The sequence below is a fragment of the Thermobia domestica genome, chromosome 7 (genome assembly GCF_964235325.1).
Source record: "Thermobia domestica chromosome 7, izTheDome1.hap1.1, whole genome shotgun sequence".
Taxonomy (NCBI): Eukaryota; Metazoa; Arthropoda; class Insecta; order Zygentoma; family Lepismatidae; genus Thermobia; species Thermobia domestica.
The window spans coordinates 106,125,670-106,150,520 of NC_137460.1; the positions used below are offsets into that span (position 1 = coordinate 106,125,670).

Consider the following 24,851-nt stretch of genomic DNA (forward strand, 5'->3'; position numbering starts at 1 on the left):
CTAACTTATTTCTTTCTGTAGTTATATATATTGTTTTTCTTTCAAAGCTTCAAGTTCGGTGCTCTTCAGGCTTCCTTGTTTCTGAAGGTATTTTTGTTTCAGCCTTTCCCTTGTCGTCTTCCTTTTGAGTCTGTTTTAGATTATTGCAGGTGTTCTTCACATCTTCGTCGGGGAAAAAAAAATGACAGCCTGTGAAAAATAGCAGCTTTCCATGACTTTCGGCATATTTTGAAGCATTTCCATAATTCACTTTGAACACTGTATCAATGAGCAGGCACTTGTCATTCAACTTTAGTCAACAAAAGTCAGTTTCCAAGTCAACTTTAACAGTATGTATTTAAATTCATCTATACATTTTCAATAGGCTGTGTTGACTATCTGAAAACTGTATTTAAAGGAATAAACCGTAAAATATCTACCACTTTGCAACAGATTTTTTTTTCCAAGCGGACAAGTCAATACAGTTTCGGGACCTGAAGATTTAATTTACTTTTCTCTTTGAAGGGTTGTTGTAGTAGGAAAGAACTCACTAACTAGTCACCGGTATAGTCGAATACAGAAATTATTGAAAAAGGTAACAGCGTATGCCGAAGCAGCTTGAATTAATCTCTGTCATTGGATGCGAGGAAAGATTTTCTATACTTTAATTATTCAATATGCATCCTATAGCAGGTTGGAACACTTATAGACCACTTTAGTTACCTTTATTGTTAAAATTTTTCATGTATCGAAGAAATAAGCTCAATCTTTACAGCTGAAAAAACATCACGCAAGCTTCAAATTATCATTACGGAAAAAGAGAGAAAACTACTTAGGTGAGATTGAAAAAAGTACTCGGGAAATATTTGAGAAAGAAGAAGAGTTTATTATTATTATTTATTTATTTATTATAGATTAGAACTACGGTTATCGTATGTCTGCATTTATGCGGACATGTCCGCATTTTGGCATTTCAGAAAATGGTTAAGTATCCCTAATTACGACATTGTAATAAATTATATGTATTCTGATGAACGTGATAGTACACGTACTAGAAAACGAGAAACATGAAGAAATAGAAGACAATTGATGGGTAATTCTTCAGATCAAGACGAAAAGACTACCAGAAAATCATATTGCTTGAAAATTATCAATTCATAGCATAAGCCTGCCAGTAATGGCAAACTGTTTCTGAAAATGATTAACAAAGGAATTTTTCAAGAAATTTATCTGAAAGTGTAGAAACAAGACAAATGTATTTGCATGTTTAAGTCTCACTTTGTGAATTATACACATGTAATATAAAAACGAATAAATATTATGCAAATATAAATATATTTGGTAAAAGACATTTGCAACAAGAAACAATATTAGGATTTCCTCATTTAGATTTAAATTTTTCAAGTGTGTAAAAAAATAATGATTCCAAAATATTAGCATTCAGTTCTTTACCATTTAAATATTTTATTCCAACTATTAAAAAAAATCTATAAGTACAAATAATGAATTGTCTTAAATATAGACAAAATTATGAGTATACAAGTTCGCTTCTTTAGACATATAAATACTATCGAACACTTAGAAATGTTATTTGGCATCTGGTAAAATAACAGGTGTGAGTATACATAAGAGAACACACCCTTTCCTGAAGCTGAGATTCCACTTCTGCTTTAATTTCTTCAGCCTCTTCCAGTTTCTCTGGAAGATCACCGACGCTGGTTACTTGACTTATTTGCTCCAATTCTTTGGCCATGTCGCCCAAATTCTTATTTATTTGTTTGCAACTCTTCACTGCAGCCTGTAAAAAATACAAGTATAATTGTAACCAACAGTAATCTGAGTCTGAAATTAGAAAAATCACATATTTATAATAATGAAACTACACTTTTTTTAGTCCTAAAAATAAACTACTGCATGAATAGATAGTATAAAATGTAATATCTCACCCTCAAAAATAATTTTTAAAAAATCCACGCAAAACATCTTAAATAACAGTAAAGTATTTAATTGTTTCATATTTTTCTTCTTTATAATATGAATAAAGTTCTTATTCATTTAACTACAGATCATTAGTTAGTCGTTTTGGATACCCTGAAATCACGAACAAAGATAAAACAAGCAGAAGTGCGACGTGTACACCATGTAAAGAAGTTTGTTTTTTATAGAGTGATATTTTCTCAATAATCATTATTAAACCCGAAAATGGTAATATATTTATACAATTTTCGGTTTTAGAAGACATTAGAGTGGAGATGGAATATATTCTTGGGACAGATTGCAGATAAATCGCTTCTCGCTATCTGGTATCGTTTTCACTCTATATCGATCAACGTTAAAACCGGATTCTTATAGTTTTTGTACTGTATAGGGCAATATTGAAACCAGAAGTCATAGTGGATTTCTACCACTTCCGTTTTTTTTTTTTTTTTTAGTAAAGACGGAAATAAAATGTATTCTTGAAACGTTTACTCCATTGCAAGAAACAGCTTTTCTCTTTGTATTACCTATTTTACTCTATAATGATCAACGTTAAAACCGGAAGTGGTTGATTTTTGCTTAGAACGCTAAATCGATTCCAAGAAACCGTTTCTCGCTATGTTCTATGTAGATAAATACTGAAACTAAAAGTAGTAGTGGACTTCAACCCTTTCCAGTTTTAGTAGAGTTGACGAAGGATACTTAAATTTATTTTCACGACACTTAATCGATTGCAGAAAATCGAATCTCTATATCTATTATCGTTTTTGCTCCACAGAGATCAACGTTAAAACTGGAAATCGGTCATTTCTACCCCCTTCATTTTGAGTGTCGGATCCAAAAACAAACTCAATTTCTAACTTTTGACCCTATACATTCTCACCAAATTTGGTAGTGATTGGTCAAGTACTTCTCGAGACTCTCAGACGAGCGGACAAACATGGTAAATATATAAGGAGTTTTAGTAAACCAAACTACTTAACATACTAACTCGATATCTTAATTCTTGCGTCAAATAAATGGAGAGGACATGACATTTCCAGATATATATGCATGATGTTTCTGCTATCTAATCAACGGGCTTACTCTTGTGTTATGTAAGATTTAACGGTTAAGCTCTAATATAGATACGGTAACTGTGAGATGTAAGATTGATTATGTATGTATTGTAGGGGCAACATGGATGGAGCACTCCATCTCACTATGCCCTATGCGAAAGGTTATATAGAATTCCAATAGAAATTAGCAGCATCCCAATATTGTGAGTTTACAGGTAGTGGAAGAACTGAGCCACAAGTGACAAACAAGGATAGTGATCATTTGATGAAGAAGAAAATATACGCATTTTAATTCAACGCTAGGCCTCCCAACTCAACACAGTACAATATACACTGTCCCGTGTTTGACCAACAAGAGTATAAGTCCTAATTCACTTTTAATATTATGAACACACAATATAGATGTTAAATCCTACATTATTCACGCTATGCAGTTTAATATGAATCAGTGTGGGAAACGCTGCATGAGATCATCATGGCAATGATGTATTGTGGAAACATATGATCATTTATTAATATGTAGTAGTGTGTCTGAGTTAGGCTAACAAGAATTCCTAATAAAGTGACAGGTGAATAAAGAATCCATAGTAAAGTTACAGGTGAATAAAGAATCCCTAATAAAGTGATCGCACACACTGCACACCAATAAAAGTTTAGTCATATTTCCTGATAAGAACGGTTTGTATTAACAAAATAATGCAACTCAATAATGCGCATAAGCATGATTCAGTCTAGTGACTTCCAGATATTCCCTCGGTCTTCATATTTCCTAGATCTGATTCTACTAAGCATTTGCTGTTATTACCCAAATGAATGGGTCAACACACTATTAGAAGGATATCTAATATTTTGGCTTGTCCGTTTGTACGTAACTAACTAACTAACTAACTCTATGGCCTATGGAACCCGGAGATTCAGTGCCGCGTTCACAAAAGCTCTCCACTGGCTTCTATCCCTAGCTAATTGCATCCAGTTTCTACTTTGCATTCCTATCTCTGCGAGATCCATCTTAATATTATCCTCCCATCTGCGCCTAGGTCTTCCTAATGGTCGTTTTCCTATGGGTCTACCAGTCAAGACTTTGAAAGCGTTTCTACTTTCTTCCATTCTAGCTACATGACCTGCCCACCTAAGCCTCCTAGACTTGACGACCCTAACAATGTTGGGTAAACCGTATAAACTATGTAGTTCCTCGTTATGAAGCTTCCGCCATTCCCCATTCTCGTTCCTCTTGGATCCGAATATTCTTCTCAGGATCCTGTTCTCAAATACTTTCAGTCTATGTTCTTCCCTCAGAGTAAGCGACCATGTTTCGCAACAATACAGAACAACAGGCATGATTATCGTTTTATATATTTTAAGCTTCAAATTCCTCGACAGAATTCGCGACGACAAGAGATTTTGAACCGAATAGTAACACGAATTCCCTGCTTTTAGTCGACATTTAATTTCTTCGTGAATATGATTTTCGTCTGTTAATATTGATCCTAAATATTTGAAACTATCCACTTTATCAAAAGTATTAATTATTTAATATTTTAACGCCTCCACAATTTGCCGTATTACGGTCCCGACGCACTTCCATGTATTTAGTTTTCTCTGCATTTACTTCTAAACCCATGTCCCTGCAAGCGTTTAATAAGATCTCTGCATTTATTTCTACTGTTCTCCTATCGTCCTCTATTAAATTTACATTATCAGCATATGCCATAACCTGGTGAATGCCGTTCAACTTTAGGCCCTGGTTGCTATCTTTGATTTTCCTTATGGCGTATTCCAGCACAAAGTTAAATAATAATGGCGACAACGCATCTCCTTGTTTCAGGCCATTTTCGACGTGGAAGCTCGTGGACAAAAACTTTTCCTACCCGGACTTTACTTTGGAATTCACTTAAACATATCTTAATTAATCTAATTAGCTTTCTCGGTATTCCAAGTTCTGTAAGAACGTTGTATAATGTTTCTCTCCTAACCGAGTCGTAAGCCTTTCTAAAATCAATAAATAGTTGATGTACCGGGGTATTGTATTCCCACTTCTTTTCGAGTATTTGGCGAATGGTAAATATTTGGTCGATAGTTGATCGATTTCGTCTAAATCCGCACTGATAATCTCCAATAATTTCATCTGCGTATGGGGTCAATCTTGCTAACAGAATATTTGAAAGGATTTTATAGGATGTTGACAGAAGAGAAATGCCTCGATAATTATTACAGTCAGTTTTGTCGCCTTTCTTGTGAATTGGAACAATGATTGACTCTTTCCACTCTTGTGGCAATTCTTCCTTGTTCCAGATAAGGAGAATGAGTTTGTGTATCTTGTTCCACAATTTTTCGCCTCCAGCTAAAATTAACTCAGCCGGAATTTCATCTACACCCGGAGATTTGTGTTTCTTTAATTTCTTTATAGCGGCTTCCACTTCTATTCGATTGGGTTCTGGAATATACGGTTCTGCGGTGTGTATCTCCTTTTCTCCACGCACATTAGTTTTTGGCTGCGTGTTCAGCAAATCGTCAAAGAAATCTTTCCATCTATTTAAGAGGCTATCCGTATCAGTGAGAACTGTTCCGTCAGATTTCTTTAATATATAAGCACGAGGTTGATAGCCTTTCTTAAATTCGCTGATCCCCTTATACATGTCCCGAATATTTTTATTTTTACTATTATCTTCAAGTTCCTTAACTTTAGCTTTCAAAAAATCCTGTTTCTTTGTTCTAAAAGTTTTGAAAGTTTCCCGCCTGATATCTGCGAAATTTTGTGTAGTTATTTAATTCGGATTTTGTAGCTACCGTAATTTCCGTTTGTACGTACAATAAAAAAAAAGAAAAGAAAAAAGAAAAAAATAAGCTTATATTTTAAACAATACTTTCAAAAGATACAATATATCCTCCATAAGCATTTTAAACTTACAGAATAATCCTGCACTTTTTGTCTAGCTTGCGTTAAATTACTAAGTTGTAATGGTTCCTGCAAAAATTTATTCTTTTCCTCAACCCACGCTTTAACAGCATTGTACATCTGAATGAAACGCTCCCATGAGTCCAGTGTGTCTCCAACCTGAAAGAAATTAATTATCATCAGTTAAAATTTGTATATTGTTGACTTGAATTAATAAATACTTAAGAGGTTATATAATTCTAAATGAACACAGAGAAAAACGCAAGATAAGACTAGAATTATATGACATTAAATTTTGTAAAATATTTTCTAAATAGCTACCCAAAGAAAAATATCTAGAAAAATCACTATTTGTGATCGCTGCACTTAACTGTTGTAATTCTAATCAATAATAGTGCACTTAGAAAAAAAAAAAAAATAATAATAATAATAATCTTACATTGCAATACCATGGTATGCAACATAAGACATTTACAGCGCAATCGATCAGACAACAAATACAAATGGACGATTCCGTAAGGAATTATTTTCAAATCTCATTTTGTCATTTGATCTACACTCTGCTGCACAAGATCACCTCTGGTGCTTGGGGTCCCGGGTTCGATCCCAGCCCCCGCCAAGTGAACTTTGTGGTGGACAAACACCGTGTGCGTGGGTTTTCTCGGGGTTCTCCCGTTTCCTCCCACTTTCTTCATTCCACCATTTCATTCATTACTCATCATCACCGTCTCCTTTAGCCTAACCGGCATAACCGTGGGACGTAAAACTTAAAGATAAAGATAGATTCTGCTGCACAAGATCGAACTATTGAATAAACTTTATTTTAAATCTGAATGTAAACAGCTAATGTTACAATCTACGTTATGCGAATATGCAGATGTGATACTATCGCTCCTGCAAACTTTACTTTTTGCAGCTTACAATTATTTCTGAAAAAACCCTTCAATATATTATTGTTAATAATGATATACAGTTGCATGAAACCAACTCCTATTTATGGATAAGTGGCAGAACCATAAATAAAAATCACTCTTCCTCTCCACTCAATAATTTATTAAAGAACCTTATAAATCGATTCAGCCCTGAGAAAACAAATATCCAAGGTGAGTCAAGAAAGACGAATTATTTTTTATCAATCCCGTCGAAAATTTTAGACAAAATTCCACTTTAATCATTTCATCGAAGAAATGAACTCTCATAAAGTTATTCATATCGCATACCTAGATATTTTAGATCGATAATGACTCGATAGTTCTATACTAAGTTTCAGGACTATAAAAGTGCAAATGAGGTATTGGTTTTTCAATGCAAAAGAGGTAATTTCAAAATATCTTTCATATGTATTCATTAACAAGATGTAATCCCGGATTTCAAATGTCGCTAACTTTTTACGACACACACACACACACACACACACACACACACTATATATATATATATATATATATATATATATATATATATATATATATATATATATATATCGAAATTGTAAAATTAATAACCCCAGGTATTCAATATTATTTATAAGTCTAAAAATAATCTCATAACATGTACAATTATGTACTCCCTGTTAGTATCCTCTCCCCCAAAATAATAATAGTAATAATTATATGATTATTTACATTTGCTAGCTTATTATTAGTGATACCCCTTCGAAAATAGACATTTCGAGATTAGCCAATCAACTACTGATTTGATTATTTCAGTACATCAATATCAAAATAATGAAATGAAATTTATCTTTCTTCATTGTCATAAAAAATGTTTATTTCCATTTACTTGCTTCCTAAGGGTTCATATCACGGGATTAATTAATATTCTCTTCATTACATTCATTTTTCTTTATTCTCTTATATGAAATTACTAAAATGTAGGGATGGTTACAAAGTTCTGGTTCCGGCTCTTGGAGACCCGGTTCCGAAACCGGATCTTAGGAACCGGTTCCAAATCTGGATCCGAAAACCCGGTTCTAAAACCAGATCTTAGGAACTGGTACCAGAACTGGATCTGAAAACCCGGTTCCGGAACCGGTTCCAGACCTGGATCCAAAAGCCTCACAAAGACCCGTAAAGGAGACGCAAAGTTCATCTTCAAAACACTGCAAAGAGAACTACGCGCTTGTGTCCCCCCCAAAAAAAGTTTGGTCCACCAGTGGGTGTTTATCCAAATTAGTTTGCCAGTTTGCCTGTTTAGCCAATGAGTTTGCCAGTTACTCAGTTTGTTTAGCCAAATGAGACAAGAGGCCGTCGCCTGGGTGCCTGCCTGTCGCTTCCACCATTTCATCTAGCACACTGTTCACAGCCTGCAAGCAGCTCGGGCTTAGCGTAGGGAGGCCACAGGTTCTTGGAGATCCGGTTTTCAGAACCGGTTCCGGACATGTATCCGAGAAACCCGGTTCCGGAACCTGATCTAGAACCGGATCCGTTCAGAGCCGAAAACCGGTTCCACCAGGAACCGGTTCCGGTCATCCCTACTAAAATGTACAAGTTAAAATAATTTTGAATTTCTTTAATGATGCTTACCTGGTGTTTCTTCTCTTCCAACCATGATTTGACTTGCTGTAGTTGCTCTGAGAGAGTAGCGATTGTGCTCTGAACAAGTTCCCGTTCATTTTCATCTTGAGTATTCTCACTGATGAGATTTCCATTCTTTGTAACTCTCTCCATTTTGTCAGATATTCCACCAATCTCAGATTGGATTTGCTAAGGAACAGAAAAGAATACCACATATTAATATCATTGGATAAAGTGATGATTTTACCAGTTAGATATACCATTAAATGCGTAGTTAGTACTCATTTTCTTCGACATTAGCACTGGAATTGTTATTCAGTTAACTGAACAATATTAAGCAGTAGTTAGATAGGACTTAATAATTTGATTAAGATGAGGATGATTTTTTTTTTTTGCCCGTCCGATAACTATGGACAAATGTCTGTTTATATAATTCTGAGACAAAAGAGAATAGTAAAGAGAAGTATTTCTCACTTTCCCCCCAAAAGACAAAGTCTGCTGGTAAGGTCATGCTTTCGGTTTTTTCGGGACTCTCGTGGGGTCATCTTTACAGACTACCTTCAGAAGGGTGGTACTATTATTGGCACATATTACTTCTCATTTCTCACGAAGTTACTAGATGTCGGTAAGCAAAAAAGTCGTAGTATGTTTACCAAAGAGATCTGTCTCCTTAAGTACAATGCACCCGCTCATGCATCCCAAGCAGCGTATGTGGAAGTCTGCTACATGTATCTTTGAGTATTGCCGCACCTTATTCTCCTGATCTGGCACCAAGCGACTTCGTGTTCCACAAATAAAAAAACAATTTCGGGTTCGCTAACAGAGATGATGACATAATGGGAGTGAAACAATGGGTTTTCCATGCAATCTGCAGAGTTCTACAATGACAGCCTTCGTTAGGTCAAAAAACGATAGGAGAAATGTATAACTGCACGAAGACTAGTAGGTTAGAACTTTCCGATACTCCCTCGTACAGCATTATATTGTGAGTAAAATAAAATGGATTTGCCAAACTAGGAGTAAGCATATTTACATCAAGTGATGACGAGATTTTGCTCATCCTTGGAGATTTCAGTTGTGCAAAATATATTGTTAATGCTATGATATATTGTACAATAATTATGTTGTTGGCAAATTCCATTCTACTAGTATCTTAATAACACCAATAATGATGACATAAGTGAGAACACTGGAAATAAGGATGGAGGAATGCTTCCTCTAATGTTTTGGTCTTATTAAAATCCTATAGAATAAACGCGATTTTAAACTGAATTCAACAACTATTTCTAGAAACGGCTGGTTATATGGTTTTGTCCCTATCCCTAAGTCCTGTAAACACTTATAAATAAAAGGAATACAATCTCTGAAATCTAATATTATCTAATCTAACCTAAAGTTGTACTTCAAAAAATTCGATTTTACAACAAAGCATTAATTACTAAAAACCATTAAGTTCATCAATATGTTACCTGAAGATATTCTTTCAGCTGCTGTGGTTCAACACTACGATCTTGAACTTTGACTTCAGCTTGTTGTATCCAGGTCTGGACATCATCCACATCTTTCGTGTACTCATAACGTACAGTGCGTGCACGTTTGAACTCACGGTCCTTCTCATCCATTGCCGCAGAAACTGTTTCAGCCAATAATTCTAACGATGATAACTACGTATGGAAAAAGGGGAAAAATCAGTAAATAACAGTACGGATAATGAAAATTAATTGCACTTAAAACAGCCGTGAAATACGGAGAAGTGTACTGTAACAAAGCTATTATTACGGAAGATGAATGCCAGAATATGTATGAAACAAAGATAGGGTAAGCGATTAAAATCTCTATATGGCAAATTCTTAAGGCTATTCTTTCGTAGATAAAGAAGAAATATATAATAGTAGATAAAAAATATATACGGTAAACACAAAATTTAAACGTAGTGTTGGTGACAATTCAATATCAATATTACAGGGTTACCAATAAGAATATCAGAACTTTAAAATGATATAGAACGAGAACTACAAGTGATAATAAATACTTTTTTATTGTAAAAAGCAACCAATAGCATTATGTTTTGAAAATAATGACGTTCAACTGTCCTCGTCTCATTCGGGGGTGAAACGGATTCTCAAGGTCCACTTTTGCACACATATTGCGCGTAAATTCGCAATGATGCGTTCAATGTTTTCTTTCAATTCACAAATTGCTCGTGGCTTAAATAATCCATGGGAGAATGAGAATATTGAAACGACTGAGTATACGTTATAAGACTTGAGATAACCCCTCATAAAATAATCCATGGGAAAGAGTGGTCACATGATCATATTGATTTTTTTCAAGTAATAATATATAAAATACTTGTGGTTTTCATTCTATCTCATTTTAAAGTTTTATGTGTTTATTGATAAGCCCTCTACATATATTCATAAAATACATTCCAAAATTCAGGGACAAACTTTAAGAGGAGTATTGAGAATTTTCAGATAGAAAAGTTAATGAACCGAAAACAAAGTACAGATATAAATAAGATATTCTTAAATTTGGACTGAACCATTTAACTGAAAAACTAAAGGTTTCGGAACATTTATAAAATTATAAGACAGAAATCACTGATATGGATGTAGGAAAATACTACAGGCCCACACTTAACACATCGCCACTTTAATATCCGTCACGTTAGAATCACTTTAAATTTTTCAACTGATAACAGGATCGTGTGATACCACGTTTTAGACACATTCTTTATATAGGTATTTGTTCATCGAATGACTGAAGAACAGGGCACGAGCAGCTACTGGAAATATTTTTCACAATGTTACTCATCCGACACTATAAGTTTGGTTATAACTTTAAGTTAAAAATAATATGCCAAACGTATTCTCTATCGCATATAATAAAGATATTATCTAGTGTATATTTCAAATACTTCTGTATTTATTTAAAAATTATGCCAAAATAATGTAATTAATTTGCTGTTAACAAACTGCAGTTTAATTTGGATAAACATTTTTTTTTTTCGATCAAATCACATGTCCTTTAGACTAACTCAATTCAGTCTATTCACCCGTATATACAACGTGTGTGATAGCAATTTTTCTACGATATTTTTATGAAATATACTACAATTAACAACGAGTAGTACACCATCATATTTCCTGCTCTGTATTCGTGTTCTCTAATGCTTGAAAAAAGAAACTGTCAGCCAAGAACACTCATATTGCTTCTGCGGTTACCCTTTCTTCCTTGAAAACATTTTAAGTGCATCATTGCATACAAAAATAATTTTCCATTGCTTCAATAGGTAAAATATTTTCATGATTTAGTATATCTTAACTCGGGATCATAAGGTATACCATGCTAACTAAAGGAAACAAAATTGAAAATTAAATTTGAAGAGAAAATATTACCTTGGACTAACCTTGCTGTCTGTCATTTAATTCTTAACGTTACAAGCAGTACAAATTCTATTGAATGCATCATGTTATTCACAAGTAGAAAATTAGTACTGTTTATAATCTCGCAATGGCAATCGTATAGTGTATTTGAATCATTCAAGTTCTTAGTAATATCAAAATTTTTAGTAATATGAAGTAAAATGCCAGGGTGATTCTGTGAAGTTCAAATATTTACGAGTGAAATATTTGTTACTGATAACATCGAGGTATTTATGTTACTAAACAATGTTATCTATTCGAGTGATCCCAATCGAAACAAACCCACCAAGTCATATAGCTCTGAAGATGTTGCCGCTGTATGGTAACGAAAGCTCAGCACAGCAACACTCACTCTGGCAGGAATCCCGAGAACACTGGATTAATCCGTTGGTACTTGTTAGACAACAGCAACCGAAATGTCAGGGAAGGGATGCATCCACAGAAAATAAATCAAATTTTAGAATCTATAATACAGCACTATATGTGCTTTCAAAATTTATTCCTAAATACTAAGAACTAAACATGGAAATGGTAAAAAGCATTATCTTCCCACACCATTAGGAGGAGGTAAATTAAGAGAGATTTCAATAGTTGCGTATTTCATTATGAAGTTTTGTACTCAATCAGGCGGAGGAATACAACCGCACTTTGTTTGCATTAGGATCACTAACACTGAATACTGTTTGGGAGAAATATTTTTGTTTTTGTTACTATACAGTGACACACGTAAGGGAGTCCACGTTTTAAGTTTCCTTTGAGGAAATATGAAAAAAAATTAATATCTTATCTAAAAATAACAGAAAATCACACTAAGGAAATGAATTGAGTGATTCAAGAAAATTTTAAGTACGCCACTGCTTCTATTGCTATTGTTATATAAATCACTTTGTGCACACTGGAACATTATACCATATTCAATGATCATTCACTTTTATTTACTACCTTAAAAAACACATCTTTGTAACTAAATTAGGCTGCTGATATTTATTAAAACGATGCTCCAATATTGTAACTCATATAATTATTTACCACTGCAATTAATCATTTCATCAAAGTGTAAATAACTCACCTCTTGACTAATATCTGTTGGTACTAATTGCTGCACTGATATGTATTTATTCTTAGTATCTGAATTCAGAACCTTTGCTTGGCCAATCAAGCTTTCAACTCGTGTTCTCAGCTCCTGAAAATTAAAGAAAAAGAAAATAGCAAATAAATAATTTGTATTTATTGGAGCAAAACTATACATTTTAACATCCAACCATATTTATTTAAACATTAATGTTTTGACTAGAATACAGAAAATACCATACAAGACTTCGTAAAGGACCCGGTTGAAAAGAATGTATGTATTCCTTTTAAAACTCTGGTACCATTAGGTAGGTACTGAGATAACGTAGCATCAAGAAAGAAAAAAATTAGATGGAAAATAATTATTACATTAACAAATAGTAAAATAGCAGCTAACTTTAGTTGGTACACATCAGAAGTGAGTCTCTTCGGAGAATGTTCTTTCTTTTAAACCTCGTAAATTCTATTAGAGAACTACATTTTGGATAGAATGTGTATCATTGACCACTAGAAATAACAATTAAAATTCACAATTCCACTTGCATGTACCTTTTATTGCAAGAAAAGAGCAAACTTGAGCATTTTATAACGAAATGAATATTGTTTATATTCCCGTGGTATATATTTATTTTCTCCGAGAAACTATATTTTTAGCCTGAGTTGCCCCAACATCTATGTTACGATATCAGAGTTCTGACAAAAAAGTACTCAACATTTTTTGACGTAATCCTTCACGGTATTACCAGTTTTATTTTAAAGCAGTAAGTATTGAAACAAAACAGGTTAGTGTTATTATACCTAAAATTAATTTTAGAAATCAGGGTAAAAAAGACAAAATTCATTTGTATCCGCTATTAAATTAACTGTTTGCTCAAAGGATAGAATATATTATTTTTAGCTGCACAACGAGATTACATATACAATGGTGTTAAAAATATGTGCACAAACTATGGAAAATGATGGCAGCGGCAATAATAATTACATAAATATAAATGAAAAGATGCGCTGCTTTGGTGATATATACTCAAGTACGGATTCAGTCCTTTGTTATCTAATACTGGAAATTTAAGTCATAATGTATGATTGCATGGATGTATACAAATTCTTATATTCTATTCATGATGTTTTGTTTCAATAAATATCAATTTGAGCGTTCATCTAAGAGCAAGAGCATATGTGGCAAGAGAAAGGAATTGTGACTAATTTCATAATATGGACTCTATTTTTGAAACAAAATAATTCGTAGAATACAATAATGAGATTGTATGTCCTCACAGTGTCGTTACATTCAATGACTTGTGACCTCAGTATTAATGACAAAGACTAAAATCTTTACTTTTAACAACATATATCATGAAATGAACCATTTTGACCTACGCTTATAAGAATTTCTTTGCTCAATTTGAGCAACAGGTTTTCTTCCAAATTTTAACATATCCAGACGCACGTTGTAGATTAATCGACGTATAGGTCAACAACAGTCGTGATATACTTAGGAATTTACACCAAGTGGCTCTTTGCTCTTGTAATGAAAACATCTTGTCTCTTTCTAAAGTTCATCGTATGTTTTGACTTACGAACCTCTGATTCTCCTTAGTTGACAAGTTTTTGTCCAAAAATAAGCGAATGAAGTTTGTTCTCATTGCAAAGCGCACTACTCATGTATTTCGTCAACTGATCTGCACAGTATGAACATAAAACCCAACAAAATGTATAGGATACCTATCAAACGACATCACCCAGCTCGTGGAACAACACCAATACCAGTTACGGTCATAGGAGCAGCTTTATCAACTGTGACCCAAACTGGGATCACTCACTCACTTTTTCATATTTTCCCTATATGGGGCCACAAACTCAATGCATTAAAAAATTACGTAATATTAGTTGGGTATACTCAGTATTTGCTACAACAAAACTTTTATCTTTAATTTCATACATATACGATCGTATAATCGATTGGTAAATGTTTGTTTGTCGGGTATGCACCGCCGTTGAAGTTTGATGCGGAATACCTTCTACGCCAGAACACTTATTACATTTATTATATGAACCAAGGAAGATCGGCATTAAGACCGCTCAAAATACAACATATCTCTGTGACATCTGCAGATGCTATTTTGGCAGCAGAGTCAGCGTATTTCGCTGCCAGCAGCAGCTACGTCAATGCATACCCAGCAGAATATTACTTTGGTGGTATTATACTTTCTTTCTATAAATTCATTGTATGAAAGATGTGCTGTTAAAGAAATTGCTTTAATGAACTTTGCAGAAAGTGACATCGAACTTGGAAGAAAATTTTCTCACAATTTATAGAAGTTGGTTTTTATTTTCCTCAATATGAGCCTGAACTAAATGAGCAAAGATCACAATTAATTAACTTTAAAAAGTTTAGAGTTATCATTGGTTGCATAAAACCTGATATTATTTTGAAGTTTTGCGTTGAAATACACTTGACATTTCATTGTGCAACGAATTATCGTAAATAAAAGGGCCCAATTAGGCGCATTTTAAATTTTACAGGTAGTTTTTGACAGGAAGTTTTGTTAAGAACTCCCAACCTTGGTTTAGTTAATTTAATGAAATTTTTACATAATCCTAGAACTTCGATAAAGGAGCGAGTGTTACTCTAAAAGATATTAAGAATGGAACCAACTGAAGGAATACTTTTAATAACCAAAACATATCCTCGCACGTTAAAAAATAATCACCAAATATGTAGTATTTATAACTATTACGATTGATTGATTAATCGAGTTGGAATTTAACGTGTTTTCAGCACTGTGGCTATATGAAATGTGAATCTACCACTTAAGGCTGATCCGGACCACATAAGCTCCCACTGGGAATAAACTCAGATAATAATAAGTCAAGAGAATTAAGTTTTAGAAGATCCAACGTTACACAGGCGGTCTACATGATTGTTTTGTCTATCGAATCGATATATTATATGAACATGTATTTATTACAAAAACTCAAATTCAAAATGGTCATCTTTATGGCTAAAGATGATGAGTAATTGCCAAAAGTAAAAGGGCAGATGAAGAAATTCCCCATGTTATTTAAATAAGCCTTTTTTGGACCTATAATTTTCATGTTTTAGTTACTTGGAACTGGATTAAAAACTTGAAATTCGGTATGCTTGTACGTTTTCTATAGGATTATTTAACAAAATCAATAAAAATAAAATTTCCAACTTTAGAGTGGTTTTATAGGGACCTGAAAAATCTTTCCCATGTTATTTATATGGGACATCTACACCCCAAAACTAACCAAAGGCTAGTATATGTATAAAATGGCAACGACATTTTTTCCTCATTTTGCTTACGTCAGAAATAAAACAATGAATACTACTTACATTACCAAAACGATAAAGATGTGCTCAACATTTGATCAGCAATAAATTTCTGGGAACATTCTAATATATGTCTTTGTTTCAATTTAAAATGTTGCCTTAGATTCAAAATAAACATATTCTGACAGCGGCTATGACAATCAGTGTACTACACCTAGTCTCTACTTCCATCAACTCAACCTCGTAACTTTTTCCTCATCTGTTTGTCTATATCATGTTGATGAACGTGTTAATACATACATTTGTTTATTGAAATCATAGAAACAAATTCATTTACCTGTAAGGATTTCTCTATTTTGTCTTGATTTTCATCAAACACATAAGCGTTTAGTACTTCAGTGTGAAGAGCCTTCAATTCTTTTTCTAGTTTCCTACTATTGTCTTGGATAAGTTCAAGACTCTTGATTTCTTCTCCTACTTTGTTTAACTTACTCTTCAATGATTCAATCAGCCTAAGAAAGAAAGAGAGAAAAAATATATAAATCAATTTTTACGTATTAGGAAAAATAATTATTTATGAATTTAAAAAAAAAATCACTTACAAACCTTCAAAGAAAATTAACATAATTTGCTCCGTTTCAGTACGTATAAGTTATTTCATAGTTTGCACTGCGTTGACAAATTATGTGAAATAATGTTCAAAATATTTTTAAAATCTACCATACACATACACACCCAATCGATTACACTTACAAGAAATTGCAATATTTTACAACATACTGTTCTGATATAAGGTACATGTATACATAGAGAAAAAGCAATTATAAAAAAAAGGATTTACGAATTGTACATCTGTATTTTTTAGCCAGAATTCTAGTAAACAATACACAATTTTTCAGGAGTAGAAATATTCTCTTCATGTTACAAGTCATAGATCAAGCTTATTTTTTATTTTCAGATAAGTTACGCTATTCTTTTGATAGAGATTTCTACAGTGATCAAAACATTTGATAGGATTATTGGATGGGTAATATCGATAGTACAGAGCATGGGCGCCCACAGGGGGGGGGCAATTGCCCCCCTCTGGATTTTCGAAAATGTTCACTTAGAGGCTCTTCTAGTGACAAAAGTTTGCTTTTTAAATCAATATTCAAGTAAATGATTAAGAGTTAAAAAAATGGTCGAACCCATTTCCAAGATTTTAACCTATTCTCCTCTCCCTGTGATGTTTAATTTTTTCACTAATAATTATATTCAGCCTGATGAATTTAATGGCAAAGTATTTTGAATGATAGTACCCGTCAGTTGATTGAAAAGATAATTTCGCTGTTTGTTGTTGCTCTTGCAGACTTGATGCTGATAACAATGAAGTTTTTGTTGTTGTAGGGTTTCATTCTAGCAATTATAATGTTCAGAAACTGACATCTAAGTTAGATATTCAATAATACCATTTTCAAATATAAGAAGGTTTCGTTTTTCAAGACCAGCCGAAATGACAAAATTTTAGTGATTTTTACCTTTACAAATAATAATAATAACAATACAGTACTGGGCATAATTAGGCCTCGCAGCCTTGTATTTGAAGCTTCATATTATCTGCACCACATTTTTAAACACGAATACGACCAGCTACCCCATGCCATAAGCGTCGGTGGACCAACGATGGGCAACTAGCGACATCTCGCCAAAAATTGGCGATTTCACAGCGACGATTTGAGGTGGGCCCCTCTTCTGTTTTGAAAATTATACCACCAACGGCTCATCAACAGCAGAGATGCGACAAAAAGCCAATGAACCACAAAATTACTCCCTCAAAATATGTTAAATTGCCTATATATGCGATTTGTTTACGTTAAGGTGAGTCTAACAAACACTTAAAGAAGTACTAAAAAAGTAACCCGGAGAAGGCTCTACCCACCAACCTTAAGATTACTAGGCAGGTGTTCTTCTGACTCGGCCAATGGAGGCGATGAAGGAAACATTGCTTGTAGAGGGATAAATCATTGAGGTCTTTTTAATTTGGTCACTCAGAGTGCACCTTTAGCCGTGTATATTCGACGATAATTGTTTGAGATAAGATAAAATGTGTTCGGCACGTAATTTTATAACAAAATGATGCGTGTCTATTTATTTTATTTTATAGTTCTTCCGTATTCACTTTCTAATGATAGGCGACAGTTACCATCTAAATTCACACAATTATCGTACTTATCTTAAGATTTTTCACTTCTTGATGTAGAGGCAGAGGTTATTCTTGTCCCCCGGACCTCACTTTAGGAACAATTCGTCAGGAAGAAACAATGTATAATAAAAACCACATGTACATGACAGGCGATAGTTCGTGTTGGTCCCTTTGCGATTCTCCGCGACAAATCGAAAGAGCGCGGACCAAAACGAAGTCCTCGCTGCTACGCAGTGGCAACTTCAACACCTCGACTCGAGATATCTGTTTCGACTCGACGGAACCCTGCCGTCAGTAGGACACTAGCGGCAATCCTTCGACGCGTCGCTATATAGACGATCGACATTTACCGGCAAGTGGGCCACTAGGTGTTGGCGACGTTCACGGCGTGGGAGTACGGAACAAGATTTTATTAATATAACACTGCTATATATGTATTATTAGGGAGAAAAATTAACACAATGAGAAAGCTGGTAATGTTTTCTTCCGTTTCCTCTCAAATGTAATTGTTGTGACTGTGGCGAAAGAAAGAATCGTTTGTTATTATATTACGAAGAGTGCCGATCTTGCATAAGTTAATGAAGATATACCATGTGCTAAAATAATTGATCAGTTTGACGTGAATGATTATGTGCACGCGTCTTTTAAGGTGATTGTGTAAGAAAGTGGGGATTATATATATATATATATATATATATATATATATATATATATATATATATATTCCCCTCTCTCACACATATATATAATGTGTCTTGCCCCCCCCCCCTCTGGAAAAAATCCTGCGGGTGCCCACGGTACAGAGGTACCCGTTGCAGTGACTACTGTGATTTTCCTGGATTTCAACTTGAAACCTCAGGTACAAAAACGGGTCTGGATATATCGAAATAGAAGTGAAAATAGTACTAGATAATAGTGTGTATCGCATTTAAAAATATCAATACAAAAGTTGTTGAGATATGCACAACAAATGAAAAAGTAAGCAAGGTGTGATTTTTTAAAAGACCTTAATTCTTGAAAGAATGAGCAGTAGAATGTTATCCCTTCTATATAAGTAGTCTCTGTAATAATTATAAGATTTAGTACATCATTGATTGGGTAGAGTGAATTCAAACCTTCATGCAGCTATATAAGATTTTTAGATTTCTGAGCTTTCGGCTATTATGGTCATGTTAGCCCGTCACGTATGAGGGATGACGTCTCCCGGCGATCACACACTTCCCGGCGAAAGGGAAGGAACAAAGGATTGGAGAAGGAAGGAAGCGGCCTGGAACCTATATGTTAAGTACGATCCCGGCATTTGCCTGGTATGAGGGAAACCTCATTCAGAATGGTTGACCTGAAAAGCTTTTATACTTTTTCGACCGAGTGTTCCCACCGGAAATCGAACCCGAGATCGCTCGCAGCAAAGACGACAGCGTTAGCGACTACGCTACGGGGGGTCACGCAAACCTTCATGAAGATCATCGAAGACCAAGTCATATAGGAGATTTTATCCTATTCCTCAAAAAATTGGAAGAGCTCTTAGAAGTTACGTTAAACTATAATCTCGAGCTCATAAATCTAGATTAAGACATAAGACACAATATACAAAGGACAATAAATGTTCACATTTAGGCAGTATATCACGTCAAATGTGTGGGATATGCTCAAGACTAACACGTTCTATTCTAAGCATATAAGAACTGTATTTAAATTTTGGTAATACTGTACCTGAACAGTTGTTACTGCGCTTAAACAAATCATAAAGCCTCAGTAAGGTACGTATATAACATAACAACTACTGCATAATGACTAAGTTAATCATGAGATTTTATTCTTCTTCTTGTAAACATTAGTAATATACATACGAATACGAGTCATGCTATGTCCGAAATGACGAATACGCAAGCATAATAAATAGTCAGTTGATCTCAGGAACAAGATCCTAAATGATCATTGATATCTAAATGATATCTGATCATTTTGAATAGCCCAACGAATTGTTTACATTCCATTCAGCACTGGACAAGTGGTCATTTTCCTACTCATGAAACATAAATATGCAAACTCTTAATACTGTATTAAAGATTTTATTTTTTTTTTTTTTATTTTTAGACGGATAGTTATAAAGTCAGCCATATGAACTTTTTTTCATTTCAACAGATATTCTTCAAAAATTCGAGTCAAAATTTGAGATAAAATTGCGTAAAATCGTTGAAATTGCAGATAAACATGTTGAATATGTTGTAATGTAAATGACAGAATATGTAATCGCAACTAAAATTAAAATGATACCTCCGTATCTTTTTATTCAGTATTTATTTACAATTAAAGCAGGTAGCTAGGTTTTGCACCAACCACCCTGTATAAAGCCTGATTTGAACAAACAAACAAAACAAAAAAAAAAAAAAAAAAACGCAAATGATATTTTGTTAAGATAGCAGTGCCTTTGAAATTCCTTAGGTTAGAAAGACGTTACGTTCGAATTGGCATTTTGAAGGTTTGAACACCTCAACTGGGCATGTTTTTATTAACTCTGCGCTTGTGCCAGAAGGTAACGTTCATATCCATAGCTGTTACCGCAGATTCTGTTAGCCAAAACTGGTTACCGCAGATTCTGTTAGCCAAAACTGGTTACTGCAGATTCTGTTAGCCAAAACTGTAATTCAGCGATCCTTCTTCGTTAAAAGTTAACATTGGGATGCCCCTGATGTTAATCCATCAAAGGTTTGTTATAACTTCGTTGAGATTTTTTCGATACAGCTTTGTTCTCTGCAGTTGACTGTTGGCGAATATCCAGAAGAATGTGCTGAATATTTAAATGACACTATCATCGGGACACCTGCAGGAATATTTCTTAAAGTGTCAAAACGCATGTTATTAACATTCCTTAGAAACTTTTGCTTCACTCTTTATAACTAGGTTAAATGAATAAATTAAAATAATTTTAAAAAATGAACCTTCGATAGTAATCATTTGCTTTTACTGGTCTGTAAATGATACCGATAATTTCAGTGACGACTATTTTTCCTTTCAAACCAATACAAAATATTTCTCTGCTTTATTGATCCACGTGAACTTGCAATTAATAATCTGCCAACGATTACAGACAGTGTTTAATGTCCGAATATTTTAAAATATTGTGGAACTACACTATGAAAACCTCTATCCAATCTATGATATTGCTCTTAACAGTCCAGTTCGTTCAACTTAATGAGTATATCCCTATGTTTACATTATGTCCTCATATCCAACGCACTACATTCGTTTTAGCGCTCCGTTTGCATTTATTTTGTAGATTTTTGTTTAAAGAAAGAAAGAAAGAAAATACTGCAATTAATGAGAAATTTAGGACTTTAGGTAATTGAATTGTTCTTATCTCCTTGTTGGTTTCATAAATATTTTACTTTATGTTGTTTAAGATTACGAAGTTCATTAACTTCCCGTAAACGGCTCTAGTTTATAGCAGGATTATCTTTCACTATATACCGAAATATTGGAATTGAATGATAAGCTACGATATATTATCTCTAAAGATTTCTAGTGATGGTAACTTTTCTGAATCGTATGGTAATATATTTTTATTTTTTATATATTTATGATCCAAATTCAATTAAGAATTACACGAATTACAAGTACTTTATTATAAATATGCAATTTCAGCTGTTCAAATCACGTTTTTTTTTTTTTTTTTTTTTTTAAATCATCTGCAGGGCTATTTAAATGATCCCACATACTGGAAGCTTGATGGACTAAATTTAAAGAATTATGATCTTATTCACTTGAACTGATATCTGAATAATTTATTTAAAAAAGAAGAAGAAAACTGTATTAACTTGGACCTTAAAATAGCATTGATTTCAAAAGCAAGTTTTGCTTTGGAGATTCGAAGGCTGGAATATTGCAACATGCACGTCTGATTCTTAATTATATTTCCAAAGTTTTGTTCAATATATGTTCCATAGGATGACAATTGAAATCCTAACATGTTAAAAAGGATACACAAATCAGTAATTCTTTTCTTTCTTCAGCAAAAGATACAACTGTTTCCCAACTTGCGAAGATTTCTCGAAAACAAAATTGTATTGTACTTACTAATGAGAATTCTAAGTCCTGATTCTATCTGAAAATAAGATCAGAAGGGGAAACAAAACACGAAAACCCAGTTGAAGAAAGGATAGAGAAAAATGGCCCTGTAGCTAAATTGGTCTCACCGATTTGAAGCTGGGCCAAATCTCCAAGCATTTCCGGATGAATTCAAGGAAGAAGAAGATGATGATCCAGACAAAAGTCCAATCAACAACTACAATCAGAATTAGGACTACTTGGCCTGCGTGAATGTTTGTCTACTGTTCTTCTATTCTTAAATTCTAGGTCTTGCCAGAAAATTAACGCAAGCTCTTGGTTCAACAAATGCATAAGCTACTTCACACTTAATCAATACGATGCCCACTTAAGGTTGTGTTGTAACTCACAAGTGTTTTAACTATTCTAATATATTAATAACTTTTCCGTAAATTCCTCAATAAATACCGGTATGTATATAAAATGCATGTAAATAATTACAAAGAAAGCGTGTTACTGTCAACAAAACACTGAAAGAATGCCCATTTCATTTGTAAACAATGAGTAAACATTATTTGAAAACATTATTTCAAGCCCAGTTCAGAACATTATAAGATTTCACTTGCACACCAAAAAGGCTGAGACTGAAATAAGCCTGCAGTGGTTTGAAAGAAGAATTTACAGAATGGACAGTAACTTGTTACTTTTCTGTTCAAAAACAATTGTATTCTCTTCTCTAAATGATTACGAATATAGGAGTAGGAAACCTTCTGTCTGTTCTGAGCTAGCTCTTCTACCTGTTGATATATTTGCAAAAGTAAAACGTTAAATATTAATATCAAAGCTACATTTAAAAAACTAATTAGTTATTTTCAATGTTACCAAATACATGTAATAAGAAATTACTACTTACATCGACAAGACAACATGTAATACAACTGTAAACTTTGTTTTTGAACCACAAGAGTCACGTGGTAAGATTTTAAACTCATCCTATAACTAGTATATGTACTACATTGAGGGAAAACAACAATGTTGGGGACAGAAAATATATCAAATGATTTCAGAATCATCCGTTTTCATATATTTATTATTTAATTTTGTCTATCCAGCGAGGATACTTGCCTTGAATACAAATCCGAATAGTGTTGGAATCCCACTTTAACCTGTAGGTACCATCTCATATAGTTTAGATCAGTGGTATTCAATTTTTTTTTCACGTGCTTCTAAAAATACTTTACCATTTAAATACGTACTCACTGAAATAAAATATCGGGTACAGTAGAGCGTCGATTATCCGAACGTCGGTCAACCGAACGACCGCTTAACCGAACTGTGTACTCGCTCGCACCTGTTACTCTCCCACTCTACCGTCCATCATCCCCCTCCCTCCCAAACCAAGTTTCCCACAGTAGTCGCCGCACTGAGCCACCGCTGGCGGAACATTGCTTCTAATGGGGCCTTCATAAGGCGCTGCTGACCGGCCAGGCCGCCAGTCGCTGTGTTTCAACAATCAGCACACTTCTTCTATGAATAAATTTACTGTACAGTACTTCTTTTTGACAAATAAACATGTACAGTTCGATTATCCGAACAAACCAGTTTTCCGAACACCCATGTCCCCAATTACTTCGGATAATTGACGCTCTACTGTGCTTCTTGTTGACGTGGAAAGTTGAAATTTGACAAGATTGTAGCTTTTTGATACTATTTCTACCAAAAGTTAATATTTTTAATTTTTAGGGAGTCTAAAGGGGGGATGAATAAATTCCCCCATGTTATTTATATGGGCCTTTTTCGAGACCTCTAACCTCATGTTTTAGGTACTTGGAATTGAAATAAAAACTTGAAATTCGGCATGAATTGTAGCCGTCCGGGACTAATCCACGTGAAAATTGCCCAAAGTGATTTTTTTTTTTTAAAGATTTTACGCGGTCTAAGGGGGGGATGAAGAAATTTCAATCTTATTTAAATACGAAATTTACCTTTTAAATAGTTGAAATAGGGAAAAAAAACTTGAAATTCAGTAGAATTGTGGGTTTAAGAGGTGCGATGCCATACGCCGAGCTAAGGCGGGGCTCTAGGGGCGAAGCCGTCAGCTAGCCAAAGGCTATTTTACTATAAAGAAGTAGTCTGATGAAGACAGTAAAAAGTATCACGTGAAACTACAGACTAGTGAACTTTTAGCATAGGCAACCAACAATGCTTTGGTGTTGTACAGGTTGCATATGAGCTAGGGAATATAATGGGTTTTAACTATGCATTACATTAGCCACCATTACTCATGAAGATGTTAACATATTGATACCATTAACGAACTTGGCCACGACAATCGCTTTAGCTATTTATTGCAAAGAGCAGAGTTCAAAAATTCGCATTCGTACTAGAATTATTCAGTGGAG

At 34.0% G+C, this 24,851-nt stretch overlaps 1 protein-coding gene across 2 annotated transcripts in view; it reads right to left on the reverse strand.

Moving 5' to 3' along the window:
• Positions 1 to 24,851, reverse strand: part of LOC145690299 (muscle-specific protein 300 kDa-like) — a 633,032-nt gene that overhangs the window by 197,095 nt on the left and 411,086 nt on the right. For both annotated transcript variants that reach the window (XM_081765072.1, XM_081765073.1), the window contains 6 exons: positions 16,558 to 16,732; positions 12,924 to 13,037; positions 9,896 to 10,090; positions 8,436 to 8,615; positions 5,923 to 6,069; positions 1,619 to 1,777 (listed from right to left, as the gene is read on the reverse strand). In XM_081765072.1, the coding sequence (XP_081621198.1) occupies positions 1,619 to 1,777; positions 5,923 to 6,069; positions 8,436 to 8,615; positions 9,896 to 10,090; positions 12,924 to 13,037; positions 16,558 to 16,732 (970 nt within the window). The remainder of the gene's footprint in view (positions 1 to 1,618; positions 1,778 to 5,922; positions 6,070 to 8,435; positions 8,616 to 9,895; positions 10,091 to 12,923; positions 13,038 to 16,557; positions 16,733 to 24,851) is intronic.